General features: G+C 51.2%; 1 protein-coding gene across 3 annotated transcripts in view; it reads right to left on the bottom strand.

Moving 5' to 3' along the window:
• Positions 1–25,469, bottom strand: part of TTC21A (tetratricopeptide repeat domain 21A) — a 33,411-nt gene that overhangs the window by 3,457 nt on the left and 4,485 nt on the right. For all 3 annotated transcript variants that reach the window (XM_070455439.1, XM_070455440.1, XM_070455442.1), the window contains exons 5-21: positions 24,859–24,981; positions 21,213–21,370; positions 16,891–16,975; positions 14,726–14,824; positions 13,432–13,624; positions 9,987–10,084; positions 9,610–9,810; positions 8,509–8,638; positions 6,648–6,805; positions 6,225–6,440; positions 5,072–5,310; positions 4,058–4,130; positions 3,833–3,943; positions 3,367–3,505; positions 3,086–3,189; positions 1,493–1,681; positions 533–643 (exon numbers count right to left, since the gene is read on the bottom strand). In XM_070455439.1, the coding sequence (XP_070311540.1) occupies positions 533–643; positions 1,493–1,681; positions 3,086–3,189; positions 3,367–3,505; positions 3,833–3,943; positions 4,058–4,130; positions 5,072–5,310; positions 6,225–6,440; positions 6,648–6,805; positions 8,509–8,638; positions 9,610–9,810; positions 9,987–10,084; positions 13,432–13,624; positions 14,726–14,824; positions 16,891–16,975; positions 21,213–21,370; positions 24,859–24,981 (2,427 nt within the window). The remainder of the gene's footprint in view (positions 1–532; positions 644–1,492; positions 1,682–3,085; positions 3,190–3,366; positions 3,506–3,832; positions 3,944–4,057; positions 4,131–5,071; positions 5,311–6,224; positions 6,441–6,647; positions 6,806–8,508; positions 8,639–9,609; positions 9,811–9,986; positions 10,085–13,431; positions 13,625–14,725; positions 14,825–16,890; positions 16,976–21,212; positions 21,371–24,858; positions 24,982–25,469) is intronic.

Below are 25,469 nucleotides of genomic sequence, written 5' to 3'. Positions count from 1 at the left end.
AACTTCCTAGGTAGCATCTCTGGGCACTGGGAGAAGGTCCCACAGGAAGTGGGCCAGCCTGGGGAGAGGGCTGGGGGTGAGGATGGAAGGAGGAAGGAAAAGCCGACGGTGGACACTGTGGAACCAGCTCCTCCACCCATGTCTGAGAACTGTCAGATGCGGGCAGTGGGGTGTAATGGGGGCTACCCACCTCCACTAGGGACAGCCCTGGAGGTGGTCCAGGTGACAGGGCAGAGTTGGGTAGGACTGGGGAGGGCTGTTTCCTCACACTTCCCGAAGCCCCAGGAACCTGTCCTAGCCTGGCCTTCACCAGCGGGTGTGGTTTCCCCTGGAGTGAATTAGCCTTACCCACTCCCCTTGGATGTGGCCCAGGAGGGAGGGCGCTGCTGCCCCCTGCTGCCAGCCCACCCCTCCCGTCCGGGGTGATGGACTCAGTGGACCCCGCAGGGCTGGGTCCACTGGGCATCCAGGGTCACCGGGCTAGAAAGCACCCCACCTGTGGTCGTGGGGACCCGGGCCCGCAGCCTCTCACCACGGAAGCTGTCTCGTGGTTCTTCTCAGTCTGCAGGAGGATGGCACAGTGCTGCTCACACAGGTCCAGGTGTCCCTGCAGCAGGTAGAGCCTCGCCAGCTCCAGCACCACCTGGACAGGCCCCGAGACAGTGACTGACCAATGCGCGTCGTGGGGAAGCTTGGGCACCCAGGCCTTGTCCTCGCATGCGCACGTTCTGTCAGCTTTGCCTTCAAAGCATGAAAGCATGTCTCCGACCCCCTGCGATGATATCTCTGGCTCTCCCCCATATCGTCATGACTTTTTCCAACAAACCGCTGAGAGGCAGGGCCTGCTGAGCTCATACTCATTCTTCGACTTCGGCTCCGATCTCATCTCCTCAGGGAAGCCGTCTGCGCCCCAGGCTCTGGGACAGGTACACCTCATCTGAGTTCCCAAGTGTTCTGACCCCACTGTGGGTATCACATGCTGTTAGAACTGCCTATGTACTTGTCTGTACCCAGTGCCCGGGGCAGGGACCTTGCCTTGCCCCACTGCGTCTCCATGTCCTAGCCCAGTACCTGGCTTGCATGTATTGGGAATCTGTTAAATGAGAACACGTTAAATAAGTGAATGGGTCTGTCACTAAGCTCTTCATCTCCTCTCCTCGAGTGAACTGCAGCCACCATCTCCTACCTGGAGCCATGCCTCTCACATGACCCTAAACCTCCTTGGAAGCTTAGCCTGGGCTTTATGCCCAGAAAAGCCCCTGGCAGCCACAATGTCCCCTCCACACCTGCAAGGGGCACCTGAAAACGCTACACTTGCCACCGAGGGCTGCAGTGGGTGAGGGCCCGGGGACCAGCAGGCCCACCTACACCAGGGGTCTGTGCCCCTCGCAGGGAACCACAGAGAAGGAACCAGCTTCCGTCCATAGTCAGGGAGCTCTGCAAGGCTTTGTGCCCCAAGGCAAGGACAAGGGTCTCACTCCAAGGACCCCACCTTATTGTCAACAGGCGTGTAGGAGAGAGCATCTTTATAAGACTGCACTGCCTTGGCATACTCCTTCTCTGCCAGGTAGTATTCCCCAAACTGGATGCAGATGGAGGCTGCCAGTTGCTTCTGGGAGGGTATCATCTCTGGTTGCTCCAGGGGAACACGCTTCAGGATCCGAGACTGGAGGTCCATGGCCTGGGGAAACCAGGAAATGCCGCGTGAGCAGCCCAGAGCCTGATGTGCCAGGTCTCAGGCCAATTCACAGCAAGCCTCCGAGCTCTCATCTCAGAGCTAGCTGTCTAAGCAAGGGCATCTCAGGTCCCCTTGAGCAAATCTGGGTCGCTCTGGACAGGAAAGGCCATTCGCTGAGTACCAGGAGGCGAACTGGCATGCCGCGGGGACGGGAACAGAAGCAAAGGCTCTCAAACAACGAAACACTCCACTGTACTCGGCTCGTTCACCTGTTTCCATCACACCTGGCACTCACTGTGTCTGATCTACCTCGCTGCCCAGTAGGCTAGGACAGGCACACAGCAGGTGTTCAGCACGGGCCGCGTTTTGTTGGGTGCATTTGTTTTGAACAGTGTCCTGCTGGGAATTTGAGGCAGTCCCCACAAACAGCCATGACCCAAGTAGCCAGGGGGGCAAGGGGAAACAATGAGGCTGGGGTTAAGTTTTGGGTAGTGGGCACAGATCAGCCCTGGGTTCCCTGAAGGCCAGACTGAGGAATGGAAGTCCAGTGGGAAACCCCGGGGATAAGTCACGTCAGCAGTCAGAGATGGTCTACAATCACAGGCACATGCCCCAGGGGCAAGTGCCAGGCCATACCCTTGGGTAGAAAGAGTGAAGAGGAGGGGGAAAAATGGCCAGAAGTCTCCTAGCAGGGGCTTCTCAGTGGAGCTAGTGGTAAAGAACCTGCCTGCCCGGGCGGGAGACGTAAGAGATGCAGGTTCAATCCCTATGTCGGGAAGATCCCCTGGAGGAGGGCATGCAACCCACTCCACTATTGTTGCCTAGAAAATCCCATGGACAGAGGTCTATGGTCCAGAGGGTCGCAAAGAGGCGGATGCGAATGAAGCAACTTAGCAAGCACTCAGCACTCCCCGCAGGAGACTATGGGTTGGGACAGGTCAAAGCTGGTTCAAATCTCAGTTCCACCACTTACTAGCAGTGTGACTTTGGGTACATTTCTTAACCTCTTTGAGCCTTATCTGTTAAACAGGAATGTCACAGTGCTTTAGCTCAAAGGGCTACTGTGAGAATTAAATAAGACAAAAAGCCTAGTACAGAACTCAGCACACAGCATTCAACGCATGAGGGCTGCTGGCATTGTCTATTATTAACAGCACAAGCATCCTTGAGGACAAAGGCACTGTCTTCCTCCCTGCCTTCTCCGGTCCAGTCCAGGCGGGTTTTGAGCACTTCCTTGCACAATCAATAAAAGAGCAAGGGTAGGGGGATAAATGGAAGGTGGATGTCAGAGGTGTAAACTAGATCCTCTTTAGAGGATCAGGCCTGGAGCCTTCCAGACCTGCAGTCCTATCTTCAGCTTCCATCAGGAAATGGCAGACAGACAGCGTGAGTCTACTTGTCAATTACCTTGTTCAAAGTTTCCATCACATCTTCTTTTTTATGACTCTTGTAAACCTTGGCCAGCAAAAGCAAGCACTTGACATCATTTATCATGGATGGGATGTCTTTGACTGCAAAATGGAAACTCAAAGTAGTGTTTCCTGGCCGCTGGGGAGTGGGGGGGGGTGGGGGAGGATGGGGGCTGGGTTAAAAGCCCCAGCCAGTGCCTGTCCCCTGCCCCACCCTGCAGGAGAAGAGGGAGTGTCTGCTTGAAGGCAGGCTAGGGGAGCGAGTTAGGGTGTGCTCACCAAAGTCATGATCCACTGCCTGCTTCAAAACTTTTTCTGCTTTGTTGAACTTCTTTAACTTCAGGAGCAGTTCGGCCAAATTGCAGCACAGAAAGTCCTGTCCGCTAACCTTCTGGGCGGCCTCATAATAATTAATTGCCTTAGTGCACACAGGAAACATGGGCATCAGGTCTGGTTTTATATGTGGGCACCTCACTCTGTGTCCCTCCCCCCAACCCTGCAACTACCATGCCTGTGTACTCTTCCAGAGCACAGAAGCCTCAGATGCAACGGCCTCCTGCCTGGCATGGGGCTCGAGCCTCAGGCTCGGCAGGTGTTAGGGGTGGTGGGGAGTTGCTGAGCCTTCTCCTTGGCAGCCTGTTCAGGGGGGTCTCCCCTCCCATCCAGCCTCCCCGCCAAGCACCCGCCTCCGTCTTCCCTGCTGGGCTGGACCTCCCCGCCCCTGCCTGCCCCAGCATGGCCTGACCTTGGTGTACTGGTGGGTCTTCACATAAGCCTGCCCGATCCTGCTGATCAGGGACGCGTCGTGCGGGTTCTTTCTGTAGGCCTCGTCGTAGACCTCCAGGGCCTTCTCTGGCTGGTGGGGAAAGGGGCTGCCGTCTCTCTCTTCTCTTACTGGAGAAGCGAGCTTGGGGTGGGGTGGGAGTGGGGGGTGGCGGCCACTTGGTGAGGTCATGAGACCTTCACTCACCTCCTGAATGTTCATGAAAGCATCACCCAGCAGCAGACTGGTGTGGGGGCCAGGCAGACATTCACAGAGCTCCCTGCAGAAGTAACCAAACCTTAGCTCAGCTCTGTGCGTCCTTCCTATTCCTGAATCCATCTCTTCTCTTTCTCACTCCTTCTGTGACACCCATTCATTCACTCATTTATTCACCACCCAATACTTATCGGCTCAGATGGGACACGGTGCTAGCTCCCTTAGTTCAGGCTCTCCTCATCTGTTATCTGGACCATGGCCAGGACTTCCACCTACTCCTCTGGCCTCCACCCCAAATGCCTAGAACCTTCTTTATGAGGCAGCCTGTTTTTTTTCTTTTTTTTTTCAGCCAAGCCTCACGTGGCATGTGGGATCTTAGTTCCCTGACCAGGGATTGAACCCAAGCCCCCTCCAATGGAAGCACTGAGTCTTAACCACTGAACCACCAGGGAAGTCCCAGCCTACTCTTTCTAAACCTTCAATGAGACCATGTCATCTCATTGTTTATTGGTTTTCCACTGCTCTTGGCATCAACTCCTCTTCCTCCTGAATTGCCTAGATGGAGTTTTGCCTGAGGAAGGGGACAGGAAAGGTACCCTTGAGGTCCCAACATCATATTGTAGAGAAAACCAATGAGGGCTCCCAATCCTGGCTCTCCATCCTCCTTCACTCACATTGGTTACATCCAAGCCACTGAACATTTCCCCAAGGACAGGCCATGCCAGGGGCTGGGGCAGAACCATGGTTCCCACCAGGATGCGAACCATAACGAGGGGCAAGCAGAACTCAGGGAAGATTCACTCCTGTGTTCTTACAACTCAGCAGCAGGTTGGCCTGACTGATCGACCGATCACACTCAGATTCTCACCAAGGGAAATTCCCTATTTTTGTCAAACACACTCTGAGAACACGTTCTGAAGCCCTGGGGAGAAGAAGACGATCTGGAGAAAACACTCCTGACACGCCACTGGGGCTGGGGCTGTCAGTGCGCCACCTGGGGCTCACCGGTAGCACCCGACATAGAGGCGGGCGTCCTTGCGGGTCTGCAGGTAGATGCTGGCCATCTTCTCCTTGGCTTCCATGTAGCAGGGCTGCTTGGGCGTGACGCTCTGCAGCACGCTCAGCGCCAGGTCCACGTTGCCCTTGCTCAGGGCCAAGTCCACATTGGCGATGGTGATGCGGATCTCCTCCGGCGTGCCGCTGAACTCGTTGATGGCGTCCTGCATGACCTTGGTGGCCTCGTGCTAAGACAAGGAAGCCCAGTGGACCCTCCATTTGCTGTCACCCACCACACCCGGAAGCCAGGGAGAGGATGGCCCACCCCCACTTCAGAGCGGCACGAAGGAAACAGACAGAGAGAAAGAAGGAGAGACAGCCTCTCGGTGTTGAGGGCCACTGTCCCTGGAGGGCAGGGCCGGCTGGGGGACATGAAATCCCTGACTGTGAGAACTTGTTCCTGAGCACTTCAAAGTCTGATGGTGACTTCTTCCCACAAGAGACCTATGGACGCATCTCCTTATACCGTCCTGCTTTCAGTCAAAGGTATTTTAATGTCATGGTTAGTTAGTGTTAGCCACTCAGTTGTGTCCGACTCTTTGCGACCCCATGGTCTGTAGCCTGCCAGGCTCCTCTATCCATGGAATTGGGCACATAAAGGTATATTTGAATTGTATCTTCATTCCATTTGTACTCTCAATTATTCTAACAAAGTTACTCTCTTTGCCCATTTTGGTCCTTCCTGCCTTTGCCCAGCCAGACTTTCCAAGGTCCCAGGGCTGCCCCATACAGTTGAGCAGGTTGTACCCTGCAAAACTCCAGGGTGACATAGTGGCATCCACTGGAGAGGTGCACTGCCCAACTTGCACAACCACGTGTGGTGGCCCCACTGGGCCTGGTGCTCTGCCTCCCTGACATCCTTCTGGGGACAGTGAGGTTGGCAGGGGACAGATCATGCAGGACTCAGGAGGGTTTTCAGTTTATCTTGAGTGTATGGGAGCCACTGAAGCCTTTAAAGTAGGGGAGAGGGATACTCCCAAATGAATAAAAGCTAAAATAAAGTGCAAGAAGACACCAGCCAGAATCAAAGAGCCTGGTCCCCAGGCCTACCCTGGCCCCAGGATGCTCCAGCAGCAAGAAAACAGAGCAGGGCATTCCTCACCAGCTCCCCGTTCATCCGGAGGGCGTCTGCCAGTTCCAGTAAGATGGACACCCGCTCGCTGGGGCGCACACAGGGTCCACGGAACTTCTTGTTCTCTTCCGTCCTCAGAGTTGGTAATTTTATGATCATCTTCAGTGCCTTTATGGCTCCTGGATAGTCCCCAGACTTGTTGAGGGCCTTGGCCTTGATGAAGTGGTAGAGGGGGTGGTCTCGGACCTAGAGGAGCATCAGCAGAGTGTGAGGCTCCAGCTCCCAGAGGGGAGAAAGCCCCAGGATCCCACGGAGCCAGTCCCTGCCTTTGGGCCAGCAGAAGGGGCTGAGGGATCCTGGCAGCTCCTGGGGCTATTCTCCCAAGGCGAGTAGGGGCTGAAGCTAGTGGGACTGTGGGATGCTGAGCAGTGACAGGGCATCGGGGACCCCCACCTGGAAGTTGTGGCTGACACCCAGCTCCAAGGAGTGGGAGCACATGGCAAAGTTGCCCTGAGCCAGGTAGATCTGAGACATGAGGAGGTGGGCGTCCACGGAGGTGGGGTCCAGCTCCAGGCAACGCTGCAGGGTGCTCTGGGCATGCTCTAACTCCCCTAGAGATAGAAAACAAACCCCTACATCCAGGGATCCTCGGGGATTCTCAGGACCCAGCACGTAAAGGCAGAAGGAATTTTAACGTGTCCTGTTTCCCAGAAATACCCAAGCTGGGCATTTTACCCAGTGTCTGTTCAGCTTGACTCAGAGGTCTCTTCCTAAAATTAGAACTACTATTAGTTTTTGCCTTGACCCAGACAACAGCCAGGAGACTCAAACCTTGGTGTGACACCTCCCTTCCTTCTGTACCCTCAGGGAGATGGCTAAGTCACTTCACTGCTCCGTCTGGAGGCTCAGGGGAACACTGAAGTCTCAATTCCCATACCTAGGAGCAGAACAAAACCTAATAATAGCAGCAACCATGACAGCCACAACTTGAGAAGCACCCGCTCTGTGCCAACACAGGCAAAGTACTTTGGAAAGGCTGGTTCCATGCCTGCCCACCCCCACCAAGTTGGTCTGATCATGCCTGTCTTTCAGATGTAGGACTGAAACTTTGGTGATATAAGGCACTCAGCTCCGAAGGGACAAAGTCAGTATTTATGTCCAGGGTCATGGGCTCCTAGACTGAGCTCTGAATGCTGGGCATGTGGGGCCCAGAGGCCTTCCTGCTGCCAGGCTGGCCCTAAGTGGGAGGCAGTGGCAACCCAGGGGCAGGGCACAGTGAGCGGGTGGGAGACCCTCCTCCCTCTGCTGCCAGGTTCCTCAACAGCGCCTGCTTGGGGTCCATCACCCAGTGGGTGGAGAGCGCTTGCTTCTGGGCCCCAAACTCCCTGCTCCTTCAGTTGTGCTGCAGAAATGTGAAGGGGTCACCATGACAACCTAAGCAGCTGGAGACCTTGTTGTCCCTCAAGCGCTGGTCTCTGCCAGCATCCCTGCGTGTGTGTGTCTGGCAGGGGAGGGAGGGCCTGCCCTCACCTGGTACCCAGGAGACCTTGAAGGAGCGGGTAAACTTGGCACTCTGATGAACACTGGGAGGACTGAGGATGAAGACCAGGAGCTCTAGGCAGAGCGCACCCATATAATGCAGAGCACAAAGATGTGCCATGGCATTCTGAAGCCTCTGAGCACCAGAGATCAGCTTGGCTTTCAAGCAGATGGGGGTGAAAGGTCACGGCAAGCAAAGACTTCAGAGAGCACAGTAGGCCTCCGCCAAGGGTTCTCCCCATCCTTCCCTCTTTTTCTAGGATCCAGGCCTTGAGATAGGAGAGGCTGGATTGGGACCGTTCTGGCCCATGAGGCTCTGCGAGTCTAATGGCACAGGGTCCCCCTCTCTCGGGGCCTTCCTGACTGCCTTTTAAAAACTGCCACCCCCGCATCCCCTTCCCAGCTTTCACTTTCTCTATTGCATGGTCACGTCCTAACAACAACACTACGCTTGATGTCCGCGTACCCTTACTAGAACACAAGCTCTGGGGTGCCATTTTTCTTGTTCTGAGCACTGTGGTCCCCTAGGATCAGAGCACTGCTGGTGCATCATCGAGTTCAGTGACTGTCAGCTGGCACAGATCAAGCAAGCAGTCAGCAAAAGGGAGGGTGGGAGAGACCCCTGCTGGTGAGGAGTCAGGGGTGTTGGAGGCTGCGAACGGTGGGTCCATCTGGTGACTGTGCTGGTGAGGGGGTGTGGGTGGAGTATCCCAGGCAGGGAGCCTGCAGACACTCACCCAGGGACCCCACCAGCCACAAGGACTCACTGGCTCACCTGAGAGATACTTGACCTGGGCCATCACATACAGTGGCTCGATCAGGGCTGGTGCCACCTTGACTACAGGATTCAAGATCGCAGCGACTTGCTTAAGAAGGGGAGACACGAGCTGCCCTGGAGGCCGGGGCTGTAGGAACACAAGGGTCTGGCTGTGCGGTTTGTCCTATTCTAAGAAAAAGACTCCTGGAGCGCTCAGAAAAAACACTCTCAGTGAAGGGATTTTATTCCACATGTAGTTTACTTTATCCTACTTTATTTTATTTTTGCTTTAGTTACTTTGCTTATTTTTATTTACTTTATTTTACTTTATTCCACAAGTATGGGCTTCCCTGGTAGCTCATATGGTAAAGAATCTGCTTGCAATGCAGGAGACCCAGGTTCAATTCCCTGGGTTAGGAAGATCCCTTGGAGAAGGGAATGGCAACCCACTCCAAGTATTCTTGCTAGGAGAATCCCATGGACAGAGGAGCCTGGTGGGCTACAGTCCATGGGGTCACAAAGGGTTGGACATGACTGAGTGACTAACACTTTCATGCTCACAAACATATTTACCATCCACTCTGTACTACTTAGTCCAAGAGCTTAAGCTCCTCAGAATGGGGACTTTATTTGTTCACTGTTGAGTCCCCCCTATCGAGCATGGCATCTGGCACAATAGATATTTGTGGGATGGCATTACAAGGCACTTGGGGGATATTAAGGCATGTAAAATACGATCCTCGCCCACAGGGAATCTCGATTGTCTGGCAAGGCTGGACAAACAAGGAAAGACCAAAATACTTCTTAGAAGACATTGGGAGAAAAGGGAGCCCAGTTCCTTCCTGGGATGAACAGAGGCCAGTGCCCCGCTCCTCACGTGCAGTCCCTGGACCAGCAGCATCAGCGTCGCCTGGGAGATGCAGGGCTTGTGCCCACTTCCTGGGTGATTGGCATGTTGCACGTGCAAGCGTGAAAAGCACTGGGCTCCCCGACTGCCCGACTGCCTGAAGCTCAAGCAGCCTAGTGACTGGCCAGGCAGGTCCCGCCCCTGCCCAGACCTGTTCTGCAGTCCAACCCCCTCCCCTCACCCCGCCCCACAAAGAAGCAACCTCCTCTAACCTGCTTGGGGCAGAAGACCAGGTACTCCTTGGCGATGCAGACCAGGAAGACGGGGTCGAGCCGTTCCAAGTACTCGGAGCTCATGGGGAGGGCCTGCATGCTGGAGAAGTGCAGCTCGGCGGCCTCCTTTAGCAGCGCCGTGGCCTCCTGCTCCTGCCTGCGCTTCCTGGACGCCAGGAGGGCTTGGAGGAAAACCAGCACCTGTGGGGAGCAGGCCTGGGTCCTGGAGGCAACGCTCGCTGGGCAGGGCCGGCAGGCCAAGGAGAAGCAGGAGTCCAAGGCCGTCGTGCCTGCCCTGCTGGAAACGGGGTGGGAAGAGGGTCGGGGTGTGGCGGGGGCAGGACCCCAGAGCAACCCCGGCCGCACAGAGCTCTGACCTCGGACTTGCCGAGGGACTGCTGCACTTCCTTCAGGAATTCCAGCTGGTGTTCGGCCTCCTCCAAGTGGCCGTCTAGGATCTGGCACCAGATGATCCCTGAGAGGGGACAGAGCTGGGATGAAGAGCCGGCTCTGTGGCAGAGCCAGCAGGCCAAGGGCAGTGGACAGCAGGGACCCTTTCCTGTGTCTCCATAAACTCAAAGAGTGGTATGTGCTCATGGTGAAGCATGCAAACCGTAGGGCAAGGAAAACATCCGCAGCTCACGTTCTGGCTTTCAGCGTCTTTCTCTAGAGAGAATCAATATGAACAGACTGGAGTGTATTTCTTCAAACATCCAGCAAAGCATTTGTTTGTTATTAGTGTATAGTGTATTTTCCCATCCGTTCATACAAATTACCCCATTCTCTTCAATGGTGACATAATATTGCACTGCAGATGTAACCATTTATTTAGCTACTGCACTATTGAAGGACTCCTCATTTCACATTTCGTTGGTTTTCAGTGTTTAAATATTACAATGCCATGGTCAACATTTTTGTGTGTTCTAACTCCTTAAGTAGAGTTGATGGGTCAAAGGGCGTGTACATCTAAAACCTGGATAGATAAGGCCAGCTTGCCCTCCAGGGACATTTGAATTAATATTACTGTCAAGAATTTGGAAGTGTTTTTTCTTTCTCCGCGACCTCACAAACATGCTTTACTCTTTACTATGCTAAAGAGTGAATAACTTGTTTTAATTCACTTTTTAAAAAAAACTTTTTAGGGAGAATGGACATCTTTTTATATATTTATTGGCCTTTTCTACTGTAACTTTCCTGTTTTCAGCTTTTTCCTGTTTTCTTTGGATGGATTTTTATCTCTATTCTCTTTATATATTTTTTCTTTATATATATTCCTTGTTACAAACATTTTCCATTAGTTTGCCTTTTACCTTTTAACTATTTTTCCCCTACCTTTTTGCCATCCAGTACTTTTAAATTTCTACATAAATTGGTCAAATATTTTCCTTTAGAACTTCTGAGTTTGTAGTTATGCTTACAATTCTCTGGGCAACCCAAGTCCAATTTAACTTTTATGTTTAAATATCTAAGTCATCTAGAATTTATTTTTGAGGATAATGTGAAATCAGCATTTACCTTTATTTTTTTTCATAAAGAATAGTCAGGTATCCGACCATGAGTTATTGAAACTCTATCGGTTTGAAATGTCATTTTTACCATAAGGCCTATTTCTATCCTGTTGATCTATTTATTTCAGGATTGGCCTCAAACAGACTTCTCTTTTTTTAAAAAAATAACTTTTTATTTTTATTTTGGCTGTGCTGTGTCTTTGCTGCCGTGTGGGATGTTCTATAGCTGCGGTGCACTGGATTTCCACTGTGGTGGCTTCTCTTGTTGCGGAGCATGGGCTCTAGGGCTCGCGGGCTTCAGGAAGTGGCCCCCAGGCTCTAGAGCACAGGCCCAATGTTGTGGTGCACGAGTTTCGCTGCTCCGAGGCATGCAGGATCTTCCCGGATCAGGGATCGAACCTGTGTCTCCTGCACTGGCAGGCGGATTATTTACCACTGAGCCACCAAGGAAGTCCTTAACTACTCTTGTTTTGATGTGTTTTGATGTTGGGAGGACAAATCCCTTCTGTTCCTACTATTCTTCTTCTACAATTTATTCCTTGACCATTTGGGTACATTTATTTCTGACTGTCTTCCTCACCACCATCTTGGTTTTCAATCATATCTGTCCCACTATTTGGTTCATCTATGGACATTTTTACTTTGCAAAAATCATATTTTTAATTTTCACCAACTCTTTTTTTTGTTATCTGTATTTTTTCCCTAGTGGCATGTTCTTTACTCACGGACCTAATAGACTCTAGAGTCAGCCAACATAGGAGCTGTTTTGGGGACAAAGTCTTTTCTGTATCTGGCCTTAACTTTGTTCCTCAGAGGGCCACTGCTTTGCATGTTCCACTTGGCCCCCTCTTTCAAACTGCTAGCAGATTTATAAATGGACTAGAGTGATGACTATTAGCAACCAGGGCAGATTTCTCAAATTGTTAAGGCCCCTGATTTTCCCAGACGGGTCAGGTAAGATGGATGAGTCAGGGACACATATGCGTGAACTGTGTGTGGACTTCCCTTTTGGCTGACCAGCAGGGGCTCTCCCTTGAATTGAGGAAGTGGGCCAGGACTCAGCCTGGTGGAGGAACGTTTCAGGGGATTTTGCCTATGTGTTGGGCATTCAACTTTTTTGTCCTTCATGTCCCTGTTGGTGGTCGGACATCATGGGGGGCTTTGTTTTGCTCTGTCCTGTCCCACCACCTGGTAAGAGTCTCCTTGATCCATTCTTGGGCTTCCAATAACCCTCCTGTTAGCTCGATGATGACCCCATGACATATTTTGCTCCCAGCTTCTCAAGACCCCAAGCTTGTGTTTTTTTTAATTTTTCTTTTTCCTGGAGCCCTCTGGGGAAAGCTGATCTACTCATTTCTTTAGCTGCCCCATTTCTGCCCATGCTGGCTCATAGGTTTCTAGACTTGCTCAGAGCTTCCAGATTGAATGCAATCTGCTTTATATCTTCTAGAAATGTGAAGTTCTTCAGAGTTTCTGGTCTACCAAAGGCACCTTACCCTGTTTCTGGGGCTGCTACGGGGACTCACCATCTTTTTAGAATGTCGGATGTGACTTTGGGGGGATTTGGGGAGGGAGGAAGAAGCGATGAATGAGGAGTCAGCCTGATGCACTGAACCAGAAATCAAGACCAACCACTTGGATTGCTTTTTTGACTGTGCCGCACAGGTGTGCCTGGAATTTAGTGAGAATTGACTTTGCCCACAAAAGACACAACTCCTCGGAGCTGGGGCAGGAAGCCGGCTTGCCTGGGGCACTGATCACAAGGATGCCTCCACTAAAGTCAAATACCTCTGTCTCAGGATTTGCTAGAGACCACAGATTTGAGAGCTTTGTGTAAAAGTGAAAACTGGGCTTTGGAAAATTCATTTGACATTTGTATAAAGTGGGAGGGAAGCCCTGGGACACATAGGGAAGTAAAACTCTCAAAACTACTCACTCTGGTTGGTCTTTCAGCATGGGGGCCTGAAGAGGGAGGGTCTACAGAGGTGAGGTGAGCAGCTGTAGAGAGCGGGGGGCGCTGGCCTGGTGGGGCCTGAGAGGAGGCAGGGCTGACCCAGCATGTCAGGCAGAGTGTGGCTACCAGAGGTCTGAAGGAGATGAGAATGGCTTTGACTGCTTTTGAGAATTCCTATGCCTCTTAGATCTATACATGTAGATGCCTCGAAAGGCACCCCATCCTACAGTGTACCCCCAAACTCACATACCCTCTGGGAAGAATGCTTGCCAGCCCCTCTCTTCTGGATTCATGCAGGTCACCCTGCTTGGCTCCCACCCCCTAGCCTGCCACCCAGCTCCCTGCCCAGCCTGCACAGACCTGTCAAGGCAGCCAAGCTGCTCTCATCCAGCTTCATGGCCTTCGAGTACCACAGAGATGCCTCCTTTACTTGGTCCTGCAGGATGAAGAGGTAGCCCAGCTCGGTGGCCATGTGGGCATCAGAGGATGTAGCCATGAAGGTTCTTTCGATGAAGCTACACACCAGCTGCAGAATCGCCGGGTGTCTTCCACACTGGAAGGAACAGACACGGGGATGGGGAAACCAGTCACTCCAACCTGCCTAAACAAGGCCATGTTACAAATAGGGGACACTTTGGCAGGACTTGGGGGTTCTCAGGAGAGCCCAAGAAGTACCGTGTGTCCAGGAAGCTGTCCAGCTTCCAAAGAACCCCCCCACCCAACCCCGGTGGCCATATGTGTGGAACCGCCTCCAGGCATGGAGCCCTTGAAGGGACCTAGCCCCGTGTCTGGCCATAGTCACTGGTCCAGCAAATCACCAGGAGGTTTTTCACAAGCTGAAGCTGTATGAGGGGAACACTTATGGGAAGTGGCCCTGAGGGCTGCGAGCAGCCACATTCCCTGCTGTGCGTGCAGAATGAGCAGAGAGAATCAGACAGAACTGGAGGGACAGAGGGCATCCCAGTGGAATTCGACTGCCTAGAGCTGCCCCTGCTCTTATGACAATTCCTTATGGTAAATCTTTCTTTTTTTCAGTTGGGGCACGTGGGATTTCTAGTTGTGGCATGTGAACTCTTAGTTGCAGCATGCGGGATATAGTTCCCTGACCGGGGATGGAACCCAGGCCTCCAGCATTGGGAGAGTGGAGTCTTAGCCATGGGACCACCTGGGAAGTCCTCCATCTAGTAAATTCTGCCCTGGGGCTGAAGGTTGTGACAGAGACAGACTGTTTGGCAGCCTGCTCTGTTTGCACTGTGCTTGGCGTCAGAGAGGGCTAGGCCGGCCTCCCTGGGTCTCTTTCACAAAAAGAATATGGGAGTTGGGGGCTCCAGCACCCTGTTCTTCCACAGCTGTGTCGCTGCCCTCTTTCCCCAAATAGGGTGCCTCCCACTCTGAAAGCACTTCCAAATCTCACTTCCGTGGTCTTCACAGCATCTCTGAAGGGCACGTGGGCAAAGGAGACAGAAGCTACCCTATACCGTGACAGGACGGAAGCAGGCAGGGGCCCCAGGGCCTGGACCACTAGACTGAGAGGTCAAGTTGAAACCAGAGAGGGGTGGGGTGGGGTCGTGAGGGAGCTTCTGGGGGACCACAGATCTCCCCTGGGAACAAGACAAGATGCACTAGGTCAGAAACCAGGGAGGAGCTTTCTTACCAGTCTGCTCACCACAAGAATTTTTTTAAGATGAAGGCTTGGATTTTGGGGCTCTCTTGTTTCCAGTGCCTTAATCAGATTCCTAACGTGCTCGGCAGCCTGCAAGAACAAAATACAACGTCAAAGGCAGTAGGTAAAAGGGGAGTGGGGCAAAGGTTCTCAAGGGTGGCTGCCCGGAGCACCAGCTGAGAGATCTTAAACACACTCGGGCCTCCGCACCAATGCCAGAGATTCAGAGTTCACTGGCCTTGGGTGTGCCCAGGCTTCAGTATCACTTTGGGGCCCTGCAGGGGCTTTCCCCCCAGAGCCGGCACTGCCCCTTTATTCACGAATCTGGGAAGAGCAGCTGCCCTCTGAGACACCCCAAACAGTGCCAGAAGCCAGCTGTATGGTGCACACACAGCAGTCCCCCCAACCGGTTGCAAACCACCTGGGCTGGCTCAGGAGCAAACCGTCAGAGTGGGACTCTGGCCCCAAACCTCTGTTCCATTTTGACCTGAGTCACCACATTGATGCCTCTCTTGTCATTCCAGTGAATCCTCCCAGGGACTCTGAAAGTCAGTGTACCTGAATTTTTCAGTCTAGAAGATGAAGGGTCAGAAAGGTTAAGGTCATCTGACCAAGGTTACCCAGCCATCCAGATGGCTGGCTGAGTCCAAGGCCCGTGCTCTTTCGTGGACTCTTCTGCCCACTCACTGTGTGGGGGTAGGGGGTTCTTAGTCTGCAGCTGCAAAGAAGTACCAGAAGAGAATGTGGGGTGGGGTGGATCCTAAGCTGCAAGCTTAGGACTGTGCAGCCTGGGCTGGGGTGAGGGGCAGATCCCAGGGTTTGAGGTGGGGGCAAAGGAGGGGCATTAAATGCTAACTGCCCTTGGGCATAACTGTGAGGCCAGGCCCTTGGAAGGCTTGCTCAGGGCCCCATGTTCTCAGGGAGCTGAGGACAGGCCTATTCCCTTGTTTCTATCCAGAGACAGGGCTAGGGCCCTTTTCGAGGGTTCCTACCAAATACAGACTGTTCCCTCCGCCTCACCCCACCCCACAAAATCCATAACCTCAGAGCTGGGCAAAAGGAACCAGAAACTTCCTCTTCTCGCCATGACCCCTTAGGGCCTCTTGACTGGTCACACTCTCTGCAGAGGCAATATCTTTATTCAGAAGGCAGGGTTTTCAATGAAGACACAAACTCTTTTTGAAAATAAGAATGTGTCTGGGCATGGAGGTTTTCATTATGAATTTGAGGTGCTTCTGACGGCATCTGAGGACTCCTTGGGGTTTCTCTGGAAAACTACAAGTCTTGCGAGCAAGTTCACGTCCAGGTGCATGTTAAGTTGCTCAGTTGTATCTGACTCTTTGTGACCCCACAGACTGCAGCCTGCCAGGCTCCTCTGTCCATGTGATGCTCATCCTGGACTGGGTTGCCATTTACTCCTCCAGGGGACCTTCCTGACCCAGGGGATTCAGAGACCAAACCCACGTCTCCTGCATTGGCAGGTGTGTTTTTTACCACTGAGCAACCTGGGAAGCCCATGGGGCCAGGTACCGCCTGGTCAATATCTGAACAATCCTAACCATTCCCTTAAAAAAAGGCATTTCCCGAAACAAGAAACACAACCATGGGGATTCCTCGGTAGACCAGTGGTTAGGACTCAGCACTTTCACTGCTGTGGGCTTGGGTTCAATCCACGGTCACAGAACTAAGATCCCGCAAGCCATGCGGCATGGCAAAAACAAAAACAAAACCAAAACCGGCAACAAACCACAATCATGACTTCTATCAGTTAAAATGGAGCAAGTTATTGTAGCGCTCTGGGCACTGTTCCCAGTCGTCCTACGTGTCCTGTAATTGGACCTTATAACAACTGCACAGAGTGGGTGGAATTATCTCCATTTTTACAGATGAGCATCTTGGGGCTCATCCAGGTGGAGACACCTGCCCAGGTCACACAGGGAACATGAGGGAGAACCAGAGCAGTGTGTTAGCCTCACTGCTGGCCTTTTGAACTGTGTGGCTCAAAGACCAAACCAGAGCCCGGAGTGTGTGGATGGGGTAGGGAGCTGAGTCCCAGTGAGCCCCCTCCAACGCCTTGGGGGTGGAGGTGCTGTGAAGGGTCCCTCCTTGGCTGGGTTGGTTTCAAAGTTCAACTTCCGAGTCTAGAAAGAACTTACTGCGGTCATGTTTCCTTCTCTTGCGAGCTCATGCACAGCTAGAATTTGGCAAGCATCGATATTGTTTTCATCTTTTTTGAGGATTCTGAAATAGGAACAGGAGCCAGGTGAATTGAGAGCATTCAGAGGCAAGGTTAGGATGGTGTGGTGGCATCTTCTGATTGTCTCCTAACATCTATCCTCCCCTTCTCCTTTTAATAGAGCCTGCTGAACTGCTGGGGCATGGGGCTACCGCAATAAAGACTACATTTCCCAGGTTCCTTCTGCAGCTCATGTGTGACCATGTGATTACGTTCTGACCAATAGGATGCAAGTGAAAGTGCCCAGGGTATATCCAGTGGTGTCCCTACAGCATGTCTTCCATTTCTTCTCTTTCCTCCTTCTTGCTGGCCGGAATGTGGGCCATGTGAGCAACATCCTAGGAATAGGACAGCAGGCAGAGGGGGCCTGGGACCCTAGAGATTTAAGCTGTCATCCTAGTCTTGGCCCACCACCCTAACTTTCCCGAGAGAGAGGAATAACCTTTTATGTTAAGTCCCTTGTTTGGGGGTGTCTTCATGACAGAAACCTATTTATATCCCAAGCAACACAGGCATGACTGTGGTACCAAGGTCAGGGGACAGGGGGTCAGTCTGCAGCTGTAAGATGGGAAGGAAACTTTGGTTTCCATCATGTGTCACTGGGAAGACGCGGCTCCTGATCACACTACAGACTTTTCTTTCTTTTTTCATTATTTATTTATTTTTGACTGTGCTGGGTCTTTCTTGCCACAGGGGCTTTCCCCTAGTTGTGGCGAGCACAGGCTCCTTTCTAGTCGTGGAGTGTGGGCTTCTCATTGTGGTGGCATGTGGTGCCACGCAGAGCACGGGCTCTAGAGCCCTCAGGCTTCAGCAGTGGAGGGTTGTCAGCTCTAGAGCGCAGGTTCAGAGGTTGTGGTGCACGGGCTTAGCTGCTGTGGGGCATGTGGGATCTTCCTGGACCAGGGATTGAACCCATGTCTCCTGCATTGGCTGGCAGATTCTTTACCACTGAGCCACCAGGGAATTCCCTGGAATTTTCAATATTTTATTTCTTTCTAGGAAACTTCATATTTTTCAGCCGGATCAGGGAATGGTCCTTCTGCTTAACAGTTACTCTAACTGACATATCAACTTTCAACACAACCAGGCACATTCAACATTCAGAGAGTTCTAGGCATTTATGATGATTTTGAAGGCACTGTGAATTTCATAATTAAAAAAACCCAAAACTTTAAAAAAGACGTATGGACTAAAAAAGATTCAGATCCAATGTTAGAAAAGTCACAGAACCAATGATACTGAAGATACTACTGAAATATCCAGATGTGTAGACACTGTTAAATGGTACCTCAAAGGACATCCCTAGACTTAAATGCTTATCTTCTAAAAGAATATTAAGAATGGCCAGGCATCCAACTCAAAGAGTTAGACAATAACAACAGAGTACCTCCACAGAAGGTAGTTGGCAGGAAATAATAAACAGCAGAAATTAATCAATTAGAAAACAAGGATATCATAGCATCAACAAAACTCAAAGCTTGTTCTTTAACAAGACTAATGGAAGAAACAAATTATTTTAACATTGGTGGAGAGAACTAAAAGAGAAGGAAAAAATGAACAATATTAGGGCTGAAAAAGAGAAACACATCTGCAGAGAGCAGAAATTTAAAGAGCTACGGGGGAGGGACTGCCCTGGTGCTCCAGTGGTTAGAACTCTGTAATCCACTCTAACGTTGACACTGTAAACTACATGAAACCAGTAAAACACATGGAATGCCAGGTGGCTCAGTGGTAAAGAATCCACCTGCCAGTGCAGGAGATGCAAGAGACGCGCATTCAACCCCTAAGTCGGGAAGATCCCCTGGATAAGGAAATGGCAACCTACTGCAGTATTCTTGCTGGGAAATCCCAGGGACACAGCAGTCTGGCAGGCTACAGTCCACAGGGTCACGAAAGAGTCAGACGTGGCTTAGCGACTGAACAACAACTGCTTCCACCGCAGGGGGCGTAGTTGTGATCCCTGATTGGGGAACTAAAATCCCGCATGCTGAGTGGTGCAACCAAAAATAAATAAAGAGCAATGAGAGACGTCTATGAGCTGGGGAACCCTCTGTGAGGGAAGGTGTCAGGCGTTGGGCTCAACCGTGGACACCACACACCGTCTGCCTGCAGGTCTGGGCAGCAGGACCTGGGTAAGGAAGCAGCACACACCCATGGTCAAAGCCTTCAGCCAGGTGTTTCCAGGTATCCTGTGGGCCCAAAGCGGAGCCTCCAAAGCAAGCTCTCGATCCAGGAGTTCCTGCCAAGGACACCAGCCAACTGTGAGAGAGGCCACTGAGGGCCCGCCCAGGCCTGGCACAGGCTGGAGTAACTTTCAGTTTCCCACCAGTGCCTCTGTGTGAGACTCCCATTCCAGTTATCATCCTTCCATAGGGAAGCAAGAGGTATGTTTGTATTCCACCTCCACACACAAACACACAATCTGGACTGCAAGGAGATCAAACCAGTCAATCCTGAAGGAAATCAGTCCTTGAATATTCATTGGAAGGACTGATGCTGAAGCTGAAACTCCCAATACTTTGGCCACCTGATGCAAAGAATGGACTCATTGGAAAAGATCTTGATGCTGGGCAAGACTGAAGGGAGGAGGAGAAGGGGACGACAGAGTATGAGTTGGTTGGATGGCATCAACAACTCGATGGACATGAGTTTGAGCACGCTCTGGGAGTTGGTGACGGACAGGGAAGCCTGGCGTGCTGCAGTCCACGGGGTTGCAAAGAGTCAGACACGACTGAGTGACTGAATTGAACTGAAGTGTACTGGTGACTCATGATCACTCAGAAAAAACAGTCCATGAACTCTTTTTAGGAAGAAAATTAGTACTATATGTTTTATGATGACTGTGATAAAAATGGTTAAAGTGGTAGAGTTTAAAGAGATAAGCTTCAGTTATCTAGAAAATTCCATTTTCAGAAACCCTCCATCAAACATCCCTCCCCTGAAGCCATCTTTATCTCTGTTCACAGTGAAAGTGCTTCAGGATCACCCTATACCTGGAATTGGGCTTTCATAAGTCCCCATAACTCCTGAATCCTCCCTCTGCTGTCTTCCTGATGCACTCAGCTCGCTACTAAAGTATTCTTTCAGGCAAGGACCTTTGTAACCCACAGTTTTATTAACATGTATTACACCCACAGTTTTAAAAATTACATACTACAATAGTTCCTTTCTGCCTTTATTCTTTCCTCCCCGCCCACTCCTCAGACACAACTGCTGTTTACCTCTAACTCTTATTGCCTTGAGTTCCTTTGGTAGTTCTCTCTCCTAAACACTATGCTTAGATCACTTGATAGGGCTATTTCTTTTCCAATTTTTTTTAAAAGATTTTTTTTGATGTAGAATGTTTTCAATGTCTTTACTGAATCTGCTACAGTACTGATCTGTTCCACGTTTCTTGGTTTCTTGGCCACAAGGCATGTGGGATCTAGTTCCCTGACCAGGGATCGAACCCGTACACCCTGCATTGAAAGGCAAAGTCTTAACCAGTGGACCACCAGGGAAGTCCCGAGAGGCCTATTTCTTGATTTGTCCATCACAGGCCTCCACTGCTGGGTTCCTGCTGTGACAAGTGAGTGCCTAGTTCACGTCCATCCTCCTTCTGCTCCCCAACCCCCAACGTGACCAGATCACTATTCATAAGTCCCACTGACAATGCTGACTTTTATGGCTTGTTCCATCAAATACACAGTATCGCCCATCCTGTCACTGTGTAAGAGGGGACCAATTAGTCCCCTCCACTGGCAAAGGAAGTCTAATCAAGGCTGTGGTTTTTCCAGTGGTCATGTATGGATGTGAGAGTTGGACTATAAAGAAAGCTGAGCGCAGAAGAATTGATGCTTTTGAACCATGGTGTTGGAGAAGACTCTTGAGAGTCCCTTGGACTGCAAGGAGATCCAACCAGTCCATACTAAAGGAGATTAGTCCTGAATATTCATTGGAAGGACTGATCCTGAAGCTGAAACTCTAATACTCTGGCCACCTGATGCGAAGAGCTGACTCATTTGAAAAGACCCTGATGCTGGGAAAGATTGAGGGCAGGAGGAGAAGGGGATGACAGAGGATGAGATGGTTGGATGGCATCACCGACTCAATGGACATGGGTTTGGGTGGACTCCGGGAGTTGGTGATGGACAGGGAGGCCTGGCGTGCTGCAGTTCATGGGGTTGCAAAGAGTCAGAGACAACTGAGCGACTGAACTGACCTGGCAAAGGAAGGAAGCATCAGGTCAGCCCCGCCCCTCACCTGTGTCCCATTTCTACCGTCTGCTCCCAGTCCTGCCGAGCCAGGAACAGCCGCATCTTTAGGACCAAGGCAGGCAGGAAGCTCCCGCAGGTGACGGTGATCTGGTTCACCACCTCGAGGGCCCCCGAGTAGTTCTGCAGCATCATGAAGTACATCACCTGTTGAAAGCCGAACAGAAGAGCCCTCATCAGTGCCCACCCAAAATGAGCGGTAGGTGTCAGTGTCCCCACCAAGACAGGAACAGAGCCTGATACTTGGGCAGAAGCCATCATTCAGAGTGGCAAATCAGGTCCCCAGCAGTCTTGGGGTTTTCTGACAGGCAAGGCAGGGGAATGGAATTCCAGCTGAGTTATGTCAAATCCTAAAAGATGATGCTGTTAAAGTGCTGCACTCAATATGCCAGCAAATTTGGAAAACTCAGCAGTGGCCACACGACTTGAAAAGGTCAGTTTTCATTTCAATTCCAAAGAAGAGCAATGCCTAAGATTGTTCACACTACTGCACAATTGCACTCATTTCACATGCTAGCAAAGTAATGCTCAAAATTCCTCCAAACTAGGTTTCAATAGTATGGGAACTGAGAACTTCCAGTTGCACAAGCTGGATTTAGAAAAGGCAGAGGAACCAGAGATCAAATTGCCAACATCCACTGGATCATAGAAAAAGCTAGAGAATTCCAGAAAAACATCTACTTCTGCTTATTGACTATGCTAAAGCCTTTGACTATGTGGATCACAACAAACTATGGACAATTCTTCAAGACAGACCACCTTACCTTCCTCCTGTGAAACCTGTATGCAGGTCAAGAAGCAACAGTTAGAACCAGACATGGAACAACAGACTGGTTCCAAATTGGGAAAGGAGTACGTCAAGGCTGTATATTGTCACCCTGCTTGTTTAACTTATAGGCAGAGTACATCATGTGAAATGTCAGGCTGGATGAAGCACAAGCTGGAATCAAGATTGCCAGAAATATCAGTTGGGAGAAATATCAATAACCTCCGATATGCAGATGACACCACCCTTATGGCAGAAAGCTATGAGGAATTAAAGAGCCTCTTGATAAAGGTGAAAGAAGAGAGTGAAAAAGTTGGCTTAAAACTCAACATTAAAAAAACCAAGATCATGGCATCTGGTCCCATCACTTCATGCCAAATAGATGGAGAAACAATGGAAACAGTGACAGACTTAATTTTCTTGGGCTCCAAAATCACTGAAGATGGTGACTGCAGCCACAAAATGAAAAGACGCTTGTTCCTTGGAAGAAAAGCTATGACAAATCTAGACAGCATATTAAAAAGCAGAGACATTACTTTGCCAACAAAGGTCCATCTAGCCAAAGGTATAGTTTTTCCAGTAGTCATGTGTGGATGTGAGAGTTGGGCCATAAAGAAGGCTGAGCACCAAAGAACTGATGTTTTCAAACTGTGGTGTTGGAGAAGACTCTTGAGAGTCCCTTGGACTGCAAGGAGATCAAACCAGTCAATCCTAAAGGAAATCAATCCTGAATATTCATTGTAAGGATTGATGCTGAAGCTGAAGCTCCAATACTTTGGCCACCTGATGCAAATGAGCTGACTCATTCCCTGATGCTGGGAAAGACTAAAGGCAGGAGGAGAAGGGGACAACAGCGGATGAGATGGCTGGATGGAATCACCAGTTCAATGGACATGAGTTTGAGCAAGCTCTGGGAGATGGTGAAGGACGGGGAGGCCTGGCATGCTGCAGTCCAGGGGGTCGCAAAGAGTCAGACACGCCTGAGGGACTGAACCACAAGGCAGGGGCTACAGGAGGTAGCTGAGGTCGCTGAGCCCCTGCGGGCCTGGAGCAGAGCAAAGTCATGGGAAGGCGCCCCCTAGTGGTGAGGTTCAGCACTTTCCATTTCCAAATAAGGCCCATCATTTCCCACTCACGTTCCTAAAATTCACCGCTGAAAACTGCTCACTGGGGCCAGAGCAGCCACCCGAAGTCAGCAAGAGTTTGCAGGTAACCCTCTTCCCACATATCAAGTTTGCGGGACTTTTTCTCTGTCAAGGCTCACCAGGCTGGGGTCACGGTCTCTGCAGGCAGCCAGCCACTAGGCTCTCCTGGGCAAGTCATGACACAGATGCCTGAGGGGCAGAGAGCAGTGCTTCCCAAAGGCTTGAAACTGGACTCCAAAAGGCTGGCTCTGGCCTACAGTAACCTTCCACTAAGAGACTTACTAAAAACAAGAGGGAGAGCACTCTAAATAAAAATTTATGTATAAACGTGTTCACCGTAGCTTGCTTTCTACGTGTGCAACTAAAAACAACCTTAATATACAAACACTAGGAGGCAAAGTTGGTAAATTATTTTAGGTCCATGCAGTAGTGGCCTGACTTTATGTCAAAATGACATGTGCCTATGACATAACCCTACATGAAGAGAGAGACCAAATGGTAAGATGCCCTATGATAACAACCACATGAAATCCCACTGTCTCCTGTCCTATCGCAGGTGCTGTGTGTGACCCCCTTCAGGACCAGGGAGGTGGCTGTTGATATCTCTTGGACGAGCCTCCCTCCTGGGCTCCCCTGTGGCTTCAGGGAGCCCCCAGGTACCAGGTTGCCCCCATCTTGTCAGTGAGGGGGTCAGGGCAGGGTCACCCCAGCTCCACAGTTCCCAGCAGAGCTGGCTGAGGCCGCCACTGGGGCTGCCTCACAGTCCGAGTTCTCCCTCCTGCTTCTTTGACTTTCCCTGCACATGTCGGTCCCAAGGGCACAACCTGATAAACCTCCGTGTGATAACTTTATGGCCTCTGCTCCCCAGCAAGCCACTGAAGGTGCACCCTGAAACAACGTTGAAGCAGCGTAGAAGACAGACTAGGAGACACGGCCCTAAAATATCGCCGTGGGTTGTTCGGGGGTGGCAGGTCTAAAAGGATGCCATTTTGACTTTTTTTGACTTCTGGTTTTTCAATGAGCATGCATTCATTCCAGGTGGCGCTAGTGGTAAAAAAAAAAAAAAAAAAAAAAAAATCTGTCTGCCACTGCAAAAGACACCAGAGATGTGGGTTCGATTCCTGGGCTGGGAAGGTACCCTGTGGGAGGAAATGTCAACCCACTTCAGTATTCTTGCCAGGGAAATTCCATGGAGAGAGAAGCCTGGCGGGCTACAGTCCATAGGGTTACAAGGGTCAGACATGACTGAGCATGCATGCATGCATACGTATTCATTTTATAAGAAAAGTATATACAAACAGAAGCAGGTAAGAGGATGATTTTTCTCTCATAGATTGATTCAGCGAGGGTCACATCAGAAAAAGGCAACAATTTAAGGTCAGAAAATATAAAACACATACCTTCTTTCTCTTATGACCAATTGAGTGAGTTTAACAGGTGAGATGAGAAAGGAAGATGCAGAGAAAAGGGACAGTGGGTGAAAACAAAAGGGACAGAGAGAAAACAGCCCACCAGAACCCAGGGAGCATAGCTCCTGAGGAGGCCTGAGGCAGGAGACAGACAGAAACTCAGACTGGGCAGAATGCAGGAAGGACGAGGGCAGGCCCAGGGCGGCTCTGTGACCCGACCCTCTCTGGGCCTCTGCTCTTCATCCACCGGGTGGGGGCCGAGAGACTGCAGTCCCTGGCTGGGGACACTCCCACGCCCGCCTCCCCACTGCCTACCTTTCCCATCAGCCCCAGGACGTCTTTGGTGTCCTGAAGGCCGTGCTCCAGGTACTTGATGGACTTCTTCACCGTGTGGGGTTTGTCTGAGCTGAGGTCCACCCAGCCTCTGAGCACATAGCCCTGGCATAAGAACAAGGGGAAAGATGAAGTCCTTGCTCCTTCATCGCTTCCACTCAACTGCCTCTCCTGCCCCATCTCCCCGCTCTTTGTCACTCCACTCTCCAAGGCCCTGCTGGGCACCGCGGCTCCCAGATCCCAGCATAGCCCTGCTCTCTCTCTCGGGCCTTCATGCCTCTTGTTCCTTTACCTGGAAAGCCCTTCCCAGCATGCACCCCCAAACCAGGTCCCTTCACCTGGTTAACCACCACCAGTCTTTAAAACTCAGTGGCGGAGGCCCCTCCTGGAGGGGGCCTTCCTTGACCCTCCAGGCTGGGGTGAGGCTCTCGCTGTAACCCCCATGGTTCTCTTGCACTTTATGGAGCGGACTACCACCTGTCTCGTCACTGTCCGTTTACTTTACACTGGGGTCAGGGTACCAGGGCAGGACCACTCCTGCTCCCTCCACTCCTTAGACCAGCGTAAGGGCTTGGCCTGGATGGGAAGCTGGG

Source organism: Odocoileus virginianus, chromosome 26, assembly GCF_023699985.2.
Source record: "Odocoileus virginianus isolate 20LAN1187 ecotype Illinois chromosome 26, Ovbor_1.2, whole genome shotgun sequence".
Lineage (NCBI taxonomy): Eukaryota > Metazoa > Chordata > Mammalia > Artiodactyla > Cervidae > Odocoileus > Odocoileus virginianus.
This window is presented reverse-complemented; position numbering and strand designations above follow the sequence as displayed.